Below are 15,255 nucleotides of genomic sequence, written 5' to 3' on the forward strand. Positions count from 1 at the left end.
TCTCCTTTAAAAATTAAGTTACAGCAGGAATAGCAGTGCCCACTATTTTTAAGGTTTTATTTGCCTTTCCAAACTAATCTCTTTGCACTCAGTTGTACCTTTCCAGAACCCTCACCTTTTGGGTTGAAGTTTTCTAGACTTGGTCTCCAGCCAAAGGTGAATATTTGCTTAATATAGCTCAGCTTGCTCATACAGAGTGAGTGAAGAAAATATGTTTTTACCATTACTAAAAATTCTTGCAATTTTTCTCTTTCTCTTTTTTTAAAGAGCTCTAGTACAGAGTTGAAATTTAGCATAGAAATGGCCCTCAGTAAGGAGAAGTACCTTGGAGTGTTCTGGTGAAAATTGATTTTGATTTGACTGAGTCATGCAGCTTTGAAAGCTGCACTTTGAGCATGCAGAGTACAATTGGTGTGATTTTTTTTAGCACTTTGAAATATATTGAGTGAAGTAGGCTGAACTGTGCATAAATACATAGCTGATAGTGAAAAATAAAGTACACTCTGAGACCTTGCCTCATTCACTGTGCAACTTGTGATATGTGCAACAGTTGAGTTGGGCTCCACAACTCTCGACTCAGTCACACTGCCTTGTCAGGTAAAAGCTGTATAGCTCCTAGGCTTTGAAGAGTGAGTTAACCTCTATGGACCTCCTCAGTTTTGTGGGGATAGGGTATTTCCAATAGTGTCTAGCTGAATATTTTCACATTATAGATTTAAAAAAAATTTTTTTTAATAAAACCCTGGGAACATTAAAGTTGCTCATTGTCAAGACTGGGTCATGGGCAGCCAGCCTGGATCTGGAGGATGTCCAAAGTGATCACTTTTCTAAAACCCGAAAAGGACCCACACAATGCGGCAAGCTACCAACCAATCTTTCTGCTATCTGTCATCTTTAAAGTCCTGGAGCAGCTTGTCCTCCAGCGTATGTCTCCAGAGGTGGAGATAACTCTCAGCTTCAACCAAGCTGGCTTCCAGAAGAGTCAAAGCATATGGACCAAATCCTGGGCCTCGCTACATATACAGAAAATGGGTTTCAACAGAACTTGAAGACAGGAGCTGTTTTCTTGGGCCTGACAGCGGTCTACGATACAGTATGTCACACTGGACTTCTGGTAAAACTATTAAGAGTTCTTCCAGAATGGGTGGTGGACATTGTTGAACTTCTACTTCATGACAGTCATTTGCCGGTACATATGGGAGACAGAACAAATGCATGGAGAAGATAATCCAGTGGTTTACCCCGATGCTTTGTGCTTGAACCCACCCTTTTCAGTCTGTACACAAATGACCTGCCACTGACTCAGTCATATGAGTTTATCTTTGCAGATCACATCTGCTGTGCGACACAGTCATTCTCCTTCACCAAATTGGAGAACATCTTGAACACCGACTTAGCCAAGATGGCAGCCTACTGGAGCAGTTGGTGCCTCCAACCAAGTACGACCATGACAGTTTTGAGCATCTTCCAACTCCACAATGCAAGCACTAATGGTAAGTTAGACATCTTTCTTAAGGGCAAACAACTGAAACATGGGGCAAAACCTGTCTACCTTGGTGTCACATTGGACTGCACTTTGACTTTTCATGACCATCTAAAAAATACTGCTGCCAAAATCAGGACTGAGAATAATCGAATCAGCAAATTAACCAGTTTGACATGGGACACAGGCACACAGACACTTCACACATCGGCTCTGGCACTGTGCTATTTCTCAGCAGAATACTGTGTGGTGTTGTTGGCCTCACACTAAATTGGTTAATGTCAAATTGAACTCGACCATGCATACCATCACAGGCACCGTGCACCCCACTTGTATTCCATGGCTACCAGTTCTGAGCAATATAGCCCCTCCACACATTCATCACAGAGAGTCTATAGCCAGACTGGTGGAGAAGCTACGTGCCAACCCAGGGCTCCAACTGTACACAGACATTTTTAGTCACCGCAGAGGCCAACTTAAGTTGAGGTGTCCATTGTTGTCTCAACTGCCAGATCAGAATCTGTCAACAGCAACCCTATGGCGCAGTGAGTGGTCAGCTGAAGAAGTTTGGAATGGTTTCCTTGGTGCTGATCTGACCATTCGACAACTGGGATTTGACCTGCCACAGGACAGGTTCTGAACTGATGAAGGAATATTCGCAGCCAACATCTACACCTGGGGTATGTGCAATGACCCACTTTGTCAGTGTGGCCTTCATTAGTCTATGGAGCATGTTGTTGATGAGCGTGAACTGACTAAATTTCATGTGTGACGTGTCATTCCATATTCTTTATGAAAATATGCCTATGATGTGAATATGACATAACAGATATACTTCATGCAAGATGGCTCCTGTGAGAGATCATTGGAAAGATTATAATTTTACTGGATGAGATTATCCAATTTGTATGCCTGTATTATTTCTGTATCTGAAGTTAGGAATATAGACTATGTATCTGTATTTCAATATGCTACTGTGGGTGATGCCCACTGCTAACACTTCAGGTACAAAAATGGAAAAGCCAGACAAGCTGCATGGCCCATCAACAAGGACAATGGACTGTAAAAGAGCTTAGTCTTCCTGTGAACATGTGGGTCAGCCTATGAAGAATGGCTACATGGGCCCTACAGAGTCAGGTGGTCTTGTCACCTGATACTAAAACGTTATCTGGGACTTCTTGTAACTTTCCACTCTAGGGGAAGGGGGGGTCAAGTTCGGGAAACAAAGGATTCCCGCCTTATGTAAATCCTATTTCAGGGTGGAGAGGAAGGCAAACAGGACTCCTCCTCTCCATGGTCTGTCTGCCCAAGAAGAAAGACTGCAAAGGGGAAGGCAAGGAGGGGTGCCAGATGAGACAGGGATCCAGTCTGAAACGGAATATAACTGGAACTCTGAACCACAGAAACTTTGCAAACTGCCTGCAACAATATCTAGGGTGAGAAATACTATTTATAACCAATTTCTTTAGTGAAATTAGCTTAGTTTGCATGTTTGATTTCATTTGCTTAGTAATCTGCTTTGTTCTGTTTGTTACCCCTTTTACCACTTAAACTCTGCCTTTTATAGTTAGTAACATTTGTTTCGTTTATTATTAAACCCAGTTTCTGTAATTTCTAACTGGGGGGGCAAGAAGTGTGTACACCTCCCTCCACATTGAGGGAAGGGGCGAATTTCATAATATATCTTTGGGTCTGCACTCCAAGGGAGGTGGATATCTGAGTGCTGGAGCAAGTCCTTAAGCTGAGTCTTCCCAGAGCTGATCTTCAGCTGGGTGTGGCCCTGCCTGTGTGTGTGTTAGAGGAGTTTTAAGAGTCTAGCTCAGCAAGACAAGTTAAAGGGGGCCCATGCTGGCAGAAGAGGTAGACTCAGTGGTATCTCAGTACATCAGGTGGCTTCCCAAGGGGTCCAACCTGTCACATCATGGTGGCTTTAGGGCCCTTCATTCTGCAGATGAAGCCTCTGCCAGGTGGCTCAGCAAGCACTGCAAATGCTAGAAGAAGAAGAAGCCAGTCTAGTGGATAAAGACAGGGCCACACATCAGGAATCAGAGTCATTTGTCAATCTACAGTCAAGTACCCAGGAGTAAGAAGCAGAAGGCAAAGCCAAATCATAAACTTGGTAACAGAGTCAGGAGATAAATGCTGGGGTCAGGGATCAGGACCAGCATAAGGAAGCAGGCTCTGTAGCAGCATCTAGCTGGAGTTCCACCTAGTTGATCAACAACTTTCTTGTATCTTTTCAAGATTAAAGTATGTCCAGACCAATCAGGAATTAGCAATGTCCTGTCAATGGGGCCCTTCATGGGTGGCAAATTCTGCGGTGTGTGTGTGCCTCTGATGCTCATGATTCACCAAGTGTTTCTGATGCCATGCATGGCACCAGTTGCCACCCAGGGAATCAGCAGACCTAGTGCTGCTCCATATACTCATCTAGCCACTCAGAAGGCAGGATGTGATATAATACTAAGCTTCCATGTGAATTTCAGCTTGGGGAATAGAGGAGTAGTTTCCACTCTTCCCCAGGGCCCATGGAAGCTGTCCTCAGCAGGAGAAAATGGGTAAGAAAGAGACAGCAGGCTGGGCTTCCCCGAGTTTCCCACCACCTCAAACCTGCAGGTAAAGCTGAATTTATGCTGTTTCCCCCTCTGTGGTTTGAGACTTGCCCCTTTTGAGGGATATGAAAAGGATTTAGAATTAGGCCCCAAAGATGGCGTTTTACACCTGATATTGTATTTCTTCGGTTTTAGAGAGTAAAGAGGTCATAGTGCCCCAATCTCGTTCCCTCCATTACTCCAAGCTTTGATTATCACTCTCTGGTCTTCAAGGGTTCCCCTGCGACCTTTCTTCCAGTTGCTCCAGTCAGACCACTTGCTTGAGGCTCCTCCAAATCCCTGAAGTGTTGCCATCTTCTCATCAACCTGCTTTCTACTGTCTCCTTCCACCTACCTCTCCTACAGGGATCCTGTCTCCCTCCAAACCCCACAGCCTCCAACACCCACCTCATATACTCCAAACCTGCTCCCCTAGCCTCCTCTGTCCACATCATTCTCACTAACACCTGATTCCATGTGCCCCCAACTTCCCCACAGTGCCAGCCCACAAATACTTGCTTCCACTTTACATTGCCCCCTCATCCATAAGCCAACAACTGCTTTGGGTCTGGTGTCCCTACCCTTCTGGTCTCTCAAGCCCTAGCTACCCCCACACACATGTGGGAGGTCTGGGAGCCTTATCCCATCCCCTCTCACAATCTCTGGAATGGTCAGTGAGCTACCCTCCATCTGTTCATGGGGATTCACCAGAGAGGATCACTGTCCTTCAGTCCTCTGAACAGGTACTATGGATGTTTATGTGAAGGAATGCTCACAAACGGAAGATGGCTGAGCTCTGCTTTCTAAAGGCAGGTCGCAGAAGAAGTTCGGCACCAGTGGGTGAGTTTCCCTATCATGGAAGTCCAAGAAAATGTAGGCCGGGCTTCTTCTGAGCACAGGAAAATCCTGCCCACTGTGGAAAGGGATCCCAAAAGCCTAGCACGGACCTCCCAGTCTGCTGTCCTTCATACTTCCAGGAGATGGGTTCTTCCTTGTGCCTCTCCCACCAACACCTGCTTCTAGGGAATTAATTATGATTGTAACTTACATGAACACCTGTTCTCACTTCTTTGGGCATGAGGAGGCCCTTGCAAGCTAAGCAATCTGCTCATGTCTACCCCAACAGAAAGGCGAGAGTGAAGGCCTAGTGGGAATGTAACCTGCTCCTGCTTCCTTTTCCCACCTTGATCACTAGGAGGAAGGATGCATACTTACCTTCCCCACCTGCCATCTGGTCTTGTTTCTGGGATTTGGGGATAGGTTTTCCCACCCCAGCTGTTCAGGGCAAGGAGCAGTTAAGTGGGAAATGTCACATGGAGCTGCACAAGAGTTAAAAACTATGCAATGGGCCAAAACGGAACATGGAATCCCATCCCCTCCACCTGTCCTCTCAATATTGGAGACTTTTGGATCCAGACTTCATGACTTGGGTCCCATCTTTGCTTCAAAACTATTTAACGCCCTCCTCCCTTCCTTTGGCATATGGAAATCTGATACCTTCAACTTGATAAGCTGCTGTAGCAGCACCCCAAGCAAATCCACTGGGGAAAGAAATGTCTTCTGGGTGCCAGCCACGAGGGGCGGGAGCAAAGGAGGCAGTAGTAGCTGAAGCCATGTGGCTGGTGGATCTGGGCCTCCTGTGGGGCTGACACCGTGCCTCCTGGATGGACTGCTCTTCCACTTGCGATAAGCAGATTCTGTATCAAACACAAACACAGGAAAATAAACCCTGAGCAGCTTCACTCTCTGAAGGACAAATTGTTGCAACCATATCTTACATGTCTCATGATCTGAACACAGAGGCTTAGCTCAGCCTCCCACGCACACGGAAAGGGGAGGGGCAGCAGTGCAGCAAGCTCCAAGGGCCTGGTGTACAAGTAGCTCCTTCCTGTGCAAGGTACTGGGCTGTCCAGATCAGGCCTCGGTCCTTCCCTGCCCATGTAAGCTGCCAGACTACCCATACCTAGAGCTACTTACTCTGAATAAGGTAATGAGCCACCCAGACAGAAGCCTCTCCCACTTTCCTGTAAATCACTCAAACCTGGACCCCACTCTTTTTCTGGCACTGAGTCGTCCCCCCCCCCATCCCCACTCCGTACATGGCCCAGATCTGGTCTGGTTTGGTCACATTACAGCACATAGTAAGGGCCGTTGCCCCCAGTGTGTGGGATTGTAACATTCAAGCTTGTGACTGCTGCATGTTTCCTCTACTTATCTATGGTTAGGTATTCACTGCACCTGGTCAAGGAGAGTCTGAGGAGGGAGGCCCTTTGTAAACAGACACTCAAAACTATAAAGGCCCTAGCTAACTGATTTGTGTGTGAAACTTCAAACATGGCACGCTAGATGGCACTATTGCAACTTCTTTTTCAGACACTGCAAGAGCTGTTTTCCCTCTCTGGATTACAGTAAACACATATTGATTTATGCTAAGGTCAGTATCCCCATTTATTGGACCAATGGGCTACATACACCTCCTGAGAAATTCAGATGCTAGCCATGACACCCAACTCTTTGTATTTCTGTCTTGTGTTGTATTATTTGCCTTTGCTTGTACCCTTTGATTTATAAACCTTTCCAGGTGGGGATCTGTTACAAACACACCTACCACTGCAATGCATCATGCACATTAATAATAATTTATATGGCCTTGTAAGTCAGATAAAAAATTGACATTGCCTGAAAATCATTTATGCAGTTATGTACAATCTCTTACCAAAGCTAGTTTTTTGTTGTCTTTTTTTTAATGAAACAAGCAACTTTTATCAGAAAAAAGGTCAGTTTAAAGTTGTAGAACAGTTGAATTAATTCCAAAGGTGCACATTATAGAGCCAGACTGTGCTGATGCAATATAAAATAACAGGAGTGCATCACAACAGGAGTGCATTTCCTCAAACATCTCTCAAAGTTTTGCTCACTCCTTAGAGGTAATATCCCTTCATAGATATTAAGGTCAGAAGGGACCATTATGATCATCTAGTCTGACCTACACAATGCAGGCCACCAAATCTCACCCACCCACTCCTGCAATAAAACTCTCACCTATGTCTGAGCTACTGAAGTCCTCAAATCATGGAGGAACTAAAGGGGAATGAGGCAGTTCATACAAACATGTTCCAAAAGCATGTGCTGATGTATGGTAGTGTCAAACATCCATTCTCCTTTACACATTTTTTATAAATGGGGGGGGGGAGCATGATGTGATGTATTAGCAACTCTTCCCATGGAAGCAGCCTTCTTAGAAATGTACCAATAAAATTGTTAAAGTGTTAATTTAAGTTCACAGCGGTTAATACCAAATAGCACCTTGCAATATCCAAGAAGGTGAGCATTATGTGTTAACTATGAAACTCACCCTGGGACATACTAAATCTTGATTAATGGGTGTGCATGAATCAGAATAACTGTGTATAATTTTACAACAGTCAACATTACACTAGGTGCTTCACAAAGATTGTAAATTGCACAAAGTCCCTGCTCAGTAGTACACACAGTTCAATTTCATATGTGACATAATATGTGGGGAACTAAACAATGGGAGTGGCAGACAGTTGTCACTGGAGTAAGAATGTGCAGCTCTGTAAAACATACAAAATAGGTTATTTAAGAAAGAATCACTATTGACTCTTGTAGGTGTTGTGAAAGAGGTGGGTCTTAAGGAAGGATCTGAACCCATAGAGGGCAGAGATATGGGGAACCAGTTCAAGGAGAATATCCTAGGTGAAAAGGGGCCTGGACACAGTTGTGGTAGAAGTGGATTAAAGCTGCCATCATTATTCAATCAGAGCGGGTGTGGGGTGATGAGATAACCGACTAGGTCAGAAAAGTAGGCAGAGACAGAAAGATGCAGGGCTTGGAGACAGTCTCTTCTTGCCCCCGTGCTATTTAGTAGCAAACTGTTCCAGCCTCACTCCCAGCTTTTTCTTTCCCCACTCTAGCAAACCCAATCCAATGTGAAATCTAATATTCCAGTGTTTTGTCTGCAGCTTCATACAAATCCAGAGCTGAATTTAATTATTCAAATCCAGATCCGAATTCACATTGGTTCCAGATCAGACTCATTTTTGTTTTTAAACCTGCAGCGGCACAGACCACAGCTTGGACTTGAACCAGGCTTTCCCAGAACAAGACTGAGCTTCTCCTTACTTTGATGTACCCAGATAGGGATTTTTTTTACTGAGTCAACTAGGCCTGAAAGCAATTGGTTCAAGGGCTAGTCACCAACCCAATCAAGTAAGTATGTATCTCACTAGGGCTTGGCCTACACTTGCAATTTATGTCCGTATAACTACTTTGCTCAGGGGTGTGGAAAATATACAGCCCTTAGCAATGCAGTTATACCAGGGGCAGGCAAACTTTTTGCCCTGAGAGCCGCATCTGGTTTCTGAAATTGTATGGAGGGCTGGTTAGGGGAGGCTGTGCCTCCCCAAACAGCCAGGCATGGCCCAGCCCTGGCCCCCTATCTCACCCCCCCCCCCGCTTCTTGCCCTCTGAGGCCCCCCCCGGGACTCCTACCCCATCCACCCTCCCTGCTCCCTGTGCCCTGACTGCCCCCCCGCCGCCCCATCCAACCCCTCCTCTCCTTCGTGACAGCCCCCCCAGAAGCCCTTCCCCCATTCAACCCCCATTCCCCACCCTCTGACCACCCTGACCCCTATCCACGCCCCTGACCACCCCCTGAACTCCCCTGTCCTCTATCCAACCCCTCCTCCCCCACACCCTGCCCCCTTACCACGCTGCCTGGAGCACCGGTGGCTGGCGGTGTGGCTGCACCAGGACAGGCAGCCATGCCGTGCAGCGCAGCACAGAGCAGCGGGTCAGGTCAGGCTCTGCAGCCCCGCTGTCCAGAATATTGCGCTGCGCGGCAGTGTGGCTGCAGGGGAGGGGGGACAGCCTCCCAGGCCAGGAGCTCAGGAGCTGGGCAGGATGGCCCCATGAGCCGGAAGCGGCCCATGGGCCGTAGTTTCCCCACCTCTGAGTTATACGGACCTAAATCCCAGTGTACATAGTGCTATGTCAGCAGGAGGGCTTCTCCTGTCAACATAGCTCCCGCCTGTCAGGGAGGTGGAGTACCTACACCAATGGGAGAAGTCCTCCCTTTGGCATAGGTCGAGTCTTCATTCAAGTGGCTTGGGATCTGTGAATGTCCATATTTAGCAGTTTCAGTAATACAGTTTTGCTTCATAAGCAACTCTAGGTCTGTTCTGTCTTTGGACTGGAGAGTTGAGGAGAAGAAACTTGCATTTCCATACCACCATACTGAAGTGTCTGTCGAATTGTGTCATGATGAGAATTAATTTTTTTAAACAACAATAATCTGGGATTAGAAAAGGCAGATCCAATCAGGGATAGTTCATTTTAAGGATACATCTTTGGTTATAATAACCAGTTCAGCCCAACCATACAGACAAAATACCAAAGCAAAACTCTGCTGCCTTCATCATTCAAGTTGCATCATTCAAGCTGCCTTGCCATTCAAGTTGAATTACTATCCCAGGTAAAACAATGGAACAGGTATTGAGAAAATAAAGGTACTAAATATCTTCAGGACTTCCAGACAAACAATTGTTTTTTGCATAAATTAATGAATGGCAAGCAGGAACTAAACTGTCATGTATCCGAATTTTAGTAAATCTTTTGATATAGTTGTCACACAGTCTGTAGAGGCCCACGACTGCGAGTGCCAGCCTCAGGGCAGACTGTCAAAAACAGGACAGACACCCCAAACTGGTGATGTGTTCTATAATTAGATTTCATCAGACCAGTAACAGATGTGCACTTCTGGATCATTATACCTGTCTTACCATGTTTCAGAGTAACAGCCGTGTTAGTCTGTATTCGCAAAAAGAAAAGGAGTACTTGTGGCACCTTAGAGACTAAGCAATTTATTTGAGCATAAGCTTTTGTGAGCTGCAGCTCACTTCATCGGATGCATACTGTGGAAAGTATAGAAGATCTTTTATACACACAAAGCATGAAAAAATGGGTCACGCTCCTTACAATGATCACTTTAGATAAGCTATTACCAGCAGGAGAGTGGGGTGGGGGGAGAGAAAACCTTTTGTAGTGGTAAACACCCATTTTTTCATGCTTTGTGTGTATAAAAGATCTTCTGTACTTTCCACAGTATGCATCCGATGAAGTGAGCTGTAGCTCACGAAAGCTTATGCTCAAATAAATTGGTTAGTCTCTAAGGTGCCACAAGTACTCCTTTTCTTTTTGTCTTACCATGGAGTCTCAGACAGTCCCCTTAGGCTCCCCAGTCTATCTTGCTATCCAGACAAACTGGACTTAGTGATAAATGGTCACTTACACCAAAAATCACACAATATTCAGGTTGTTTCCAGTCCCAAGACACTAGTCACTTACCCCAGATAAATCGGTACCCTTGATCTTACACCAAAGATAACACCTGTAGCCAATTCTGTAATAAACCATTGAAAGGTGTATTAACTAGTAAAAAGAAAAAGTTATTTACAGGTTAAAGCAAGCAAACATATACACACAAATAAGTTATTACCTAAATCCTAAGAGTGACAGAGTGGCTGGGTCATTACACATATTGAATCTATTTCCACATGTTAAGTATCCTCACACTTTCTTGTCAACTGTCTAAATGGGCCATCTTGATTATCACTACAAAAGTTTTTTTTCTCCTGCTGATAATAGCTCATCTTAATTAATTAGCCTTTTACAGTTTGTATGGCAAATTCCACCTTCTCTGTATGTGTATATATATAATCGTCTTACTATATGTTCCATTCAATGCATCCAATGAAGTGAGCTGTAGCCCACGAAAGCTTATGCTCTAATACATTTGTTAGTCTCTAAGGCGCCACACGTACTCCTGTTTTGTTTTGTTTTGTTTTAGAGTTGTAATGATCGGTCAATTCAAAGTTGTCTTTCAGGGCAGACCCAGGCTTAACTCCTGGGGATCTCTGCCTCAGTTTAAAGAAAAGGAGGACTTGTGGCACCTTAGAGACTAACCAATTTATTTGAGCATAAGCTTTCGTGAGCTACAGCTGTAGCTCACGAAAGCTTATGCTCTAATAAATTGGTTAGTCTCTAAGGTGCCACAAGTCCTCCTTTTCTTTTTGCGAATACAGACTAACACGGCTGCTACTCTGAAACCTGCCTCAGTTTAGAGTCTCTAGTCCTATCAGAGTTCAAAACAGCAAAGAGAGATAGAAAGTTTTCCTGTGTCTTTGTTTTATTTCCTTCATTAAGCTTTTAAATTCACAGGATGAGCTTCCTTGCATGTAACATTTACAACGTGTGATAGGGCCATTAATCAATCCTTTGTATTGCGATGTTCCTTGATGGCCCCTTTTGATTTTGATAATCCTTGTGAATGGGTAGGGGGACAATTCCAGTGCCTGGGGTCACAAGTTCAGAGCAAACATTTTCAAAGTTATAAAGCAAAACTTATATATTTTTTATTGCATGAAATACTGACATTACAAGTGAGTTTAATGCATGCAGCAATTTACAAGCACTTCCTAGAGTCTAAGCACTAAATACATTCTTATATGACTAATACCTACTTTAAGCAAAATTAAAATACAGATGAGCTGGTCTGGTCTTCAGCTATGAGTTTGTTAGTTCTTAGCTAACATCTGCAGCCTGGGCAAAAGCTGGCATCAGTGTCACAATAGTGTTTGAAAATCCTGTTCTCAAAACTTAATTCAAATTGGTTTGAAGATAAGTCATGTGGACTGCAGTGAAGAGTAATAATAAACAATAACTTTGAGGGGAGTTGTTCAGTACAGTATGCAGATTGGAATTACTTCTAATCCTGTTTAATAACTTCAATAATGAGCTAGAAGAGGGAGTAAATGGTACATTAATGAAATCTGCAGATATATTAAAATGGGAGGAGCTGAGCACACAACTGAAGATGGAGAAAATACAAAGGGGCAGAGTTAGATTAGAAACATGGACGGAATGTAACAATGAGATTCAACTTGGAAAATGGCAAAATGATATCTGAGTAAAAAAACTGAAAAATATTTAGAGAGGTAGAAATCTGGAGAGCAATAATGCTAAAAGAGACGTAGAGATAAAAATATTGAGAAATTAGACACGACTTTGCAATCCAATATGGCAGCAAAAAGGTCAATGAAACTTTAGGCTGACTAATCAGAGTCATGTCACATGCCCATCTTAATGCAGCTCTGAGCCACCGCATGTGGAATACTGAATTTAGCTCTGGGCAGTTTATAACCAGAAAAACAGACTACCAGGAGGATATCCAGAGAACAGCAATAAATTGTTATGCAGCTGGAGGAATCTGTTTATGAAGAAAAGTTAAAAGAGTGAAGCATGTTTAGCTGGCAGAAAGTACTTCAGAAAGCTGGGAGACATAGCTGCAAGACCACCTGCCCATGAAGGAGAGGATCATGAAGGTGGTGGGGTGATAGGGAAAGCTGAAGGTTTTCCTAATGGTAATGACAACCACAGGCGCCGACTTTCCAATGTGCTGGGGCGTGCTCGATCTCCGGCTCTGCCCCAGGACCCTGCCCCCATTCCGATCCTGCCCCCATTCCACCCCTTCCCCCAAAGCCCCACCCTCACCCGCCTCTTCCCCCCTGCCCTGCCTCTTCCCAACCCCACTCCATTCCTGTCCCACATGTTCCTGCTCCATTCTGCTCCCTTCCCTGAGTGTGCCACGCCCTCACTCCTTCCCCCTTATACCCCAGAGCCTCCTGCATGCCATGAAACAGCTGATTGTGGCGGCCGGGAGGCACTGGGAGGAAGGGGGAGGCGCTGATCAGGTGGGCCCGCAGGCAGGCAGGATGCACTAGGGGGCTAGGGGGAGTTGATAGGAGGGGCTGCCGGTGGGTGCACAGCACTCACCCTTTTTTCCCCCGGGTGCTGCAGCCCCGGAACACTCATAGAGTCAGCACCCATGATCACAACGTGCAGTACAATTTTCAGTACCACTAGACAAACTGTACTTATGTTCTAGCATGGACTTTCAAATGCTAAATGTAGGAGCCACAAAGTGGTATTCCATGTTAGTAGTGAGCCTTCACAAGCCATTGTAGTTCTTGGACTGATACTGCCAAATGAGTGGTCCTGTGCCATTAATGTTTGGGCTACCTTCCTCTGTATGAAGTTTAAAATGGAACTGGCCATTCAAAAGCTGGTCGTTGCTACTGCCACAATAATATTCCACTAGTAGGTCGGACTGGGTTTTGGTCCAGACTCTTGCATATGCATAGATCAAACACAAAGCCTTGCATGTGGAGACCCATGCTTTTTTTATATACCGCTTCAGATTGTCCTGTTTTCTAGCATTTCTGGATTTTTCGCCTTCTAAGTGATCAAGCACAAAAACAACAATAAATTGTCATGTTAAAAGTGTCAACAATGTACAGCACAGCTGATGCATTTGAGAATCAATGCAAAACAACCCAGAATACTTAATGGCCAGGGGAAGGGTCCTCTTTTGAAAAAAAAAAAACCAACAAAAACAAAAAAACACTGTTCTCTGGACCAACACCTATTTGCTAAGGCTGGATGAGATAGCTGCCTAGATTTTCCAAGCATTCACAAGCAGTTGGTAGAAGTGCATGGGCAAACTAGCTTGATATGACTTTTAAAGGAAAATATTTGCTGTGTTTAATCATGTGTGCTGCAGTAACCAGCTACAAACCTGGTGGCTGAACTTTGTGACTTTCTCCTTACCCATAACAATTTCACATTTGGGGACAATGTATACCTTCAAGTCAGTGGCACTGCTATGGGTACGCGCATGGCCCCACAGTATGCCAACATTTTTATGGCTCACTTAGAACAACGCTTCCTCAGCTCTCATCCCCTAATGCCCCTACTCTACTTGCGCTACATTGATGACATCTTCATCATCTGGACCCATGGAAAAGAAGCCCTTGAGGAATTCCACCATGATTTCAACAATTTCCATCCCACCATCAACCTCAGCCTGGACCAGTCCACACTAGAGATCCACTTCCTGGACACTACGGTGCTAATAAGGGATGGTCACATAAACACCACCCTATACCGGAAACCTACTGACTGCTATACTTACCTACATGCCTCCAGCTTTCATCCAGACCACATCACACAATCCATTGTCTACAGCCAAGCTCTACGATACAACCGCACTTGCTCCAATCCCTCAGACAGAGACAAACACCTACAAGATCTCTATCAAGCATTCTTAAAACTACAATATCCACCTCCTGAAGTGAAGAAACGGATTGACAGAGCCAGAAGAGTACCCAGAAGTCACCTACTACAGGACAGGCCCAACAAAGAAAGTAACAGAATACCACGAGCCTTCACCTTCAGCCCCCAACTAAAACCTCTCCAGCGCATCATCAAGGATCTACAACCTACCCTGAAGGATGATCCCTCACTCTCACAGATCTTGGGAGACAGACCAGTCCTCGCTTACAGCAAGCCCCCCGACCTGAAGCAAATACTCACCAGCAACCACACACCATAGAGCACAACAAAAACACTAACCCAGGAACCTATCCTTGCAACAAAGCCCGTTGCCAACTCTGTCCATATATCTATTCAAGGGACACCATCATAGGACCTAATCAAATCAGTCACACCACCAGGGGCTCGTTCACCTGCACTTCTACAGTGTGATATATACCATCATGTGCCACCAATGCCCCTCTGCCATGTACATTGGCCAAACCGGACAGTCTCTACTCAAAAGAATAAATGGACACAAATCAGACGTCAAGAATTATAATATTCAAAAACCAGTCGGAGAACACTTCAACCTCCTTGGACACTCGATTACAGACCTAAAAGTGGCAATTCTTCAACAAAAAAACTTCAAAACCAGACTCCAACGAGAAACTGCAGAACTGGAATTAATTTGCAAACTGGACACAATTAACTTAGGCTTGAATAAAGACTGGGAGTGGATGAATATTGACACAAACTAAAAACTATTTCCCCATGCTAATTTTTCCCCTACTGTTACTCACACCTTCTTGTCAACTGTTTGAAATGGGCCATCCTGATTATCATTACAAAAGTTTTTTTTCTCCTGCCAATAATAGCCCACCTTAGTTGATTAGTCTCATTAGAGTTGGTATGGCAACCCCAATTTTTTCATGTTCTCTGTGTGTATATATATCTCTCCTCCTATTGTATTTTCCACTGCATGCATCTGATGAAGTGGGTTTTAGC

At 44.7% G+C, this 15,255-nt stretch overlaps 1 protein-coding gene across 5 annotated transcripts in view; it reads right to left on the reverse strand.

Moving 5' to 3' along the window:
• The window catches only part of LOC311519159 (cytosolic beta-glucosidase-like), a 101,737-nt gene that overhangs the window by 43,605 nt on the left and 42,877 nt on the right, over window positions 1-15,255 (reverse strand). For 4 of the 5 annotated variants that reach the window (XM_084625435.1, XM_084625437.1, XM_084625433.1 and 1 more), the window contains exon 2: window positions 5,572-5,771. In XM_084625435.1, the coding sequence (XP_084481561.1) occupies window positions 5,572-5,689 (118 nt within the window). In that variant the 5' untranslated portion in view covers window positions 5,690-5,771. Of the gene's footprint in view, window positions 1-5,571; window positions 5,772-10,443; window positions 10,499-15,255 lie in introns of all 5 variants that reach the window. The other variant, XM_084625434.1, reaches the window with a different exon arrangement.

The sequence above is a fragment of the Lepidochelys olivacea genome, assembly GCF_965140295.1.
Source record: "Lepidochelys olivacea isolate rLepOli2 genome assembly, chromosome: 4".
NCBI lineage: Eukaryota > Metazoa > Chordata > Testudines > Cheloniidae > Lepidochelys > Lepidochelys olivacea.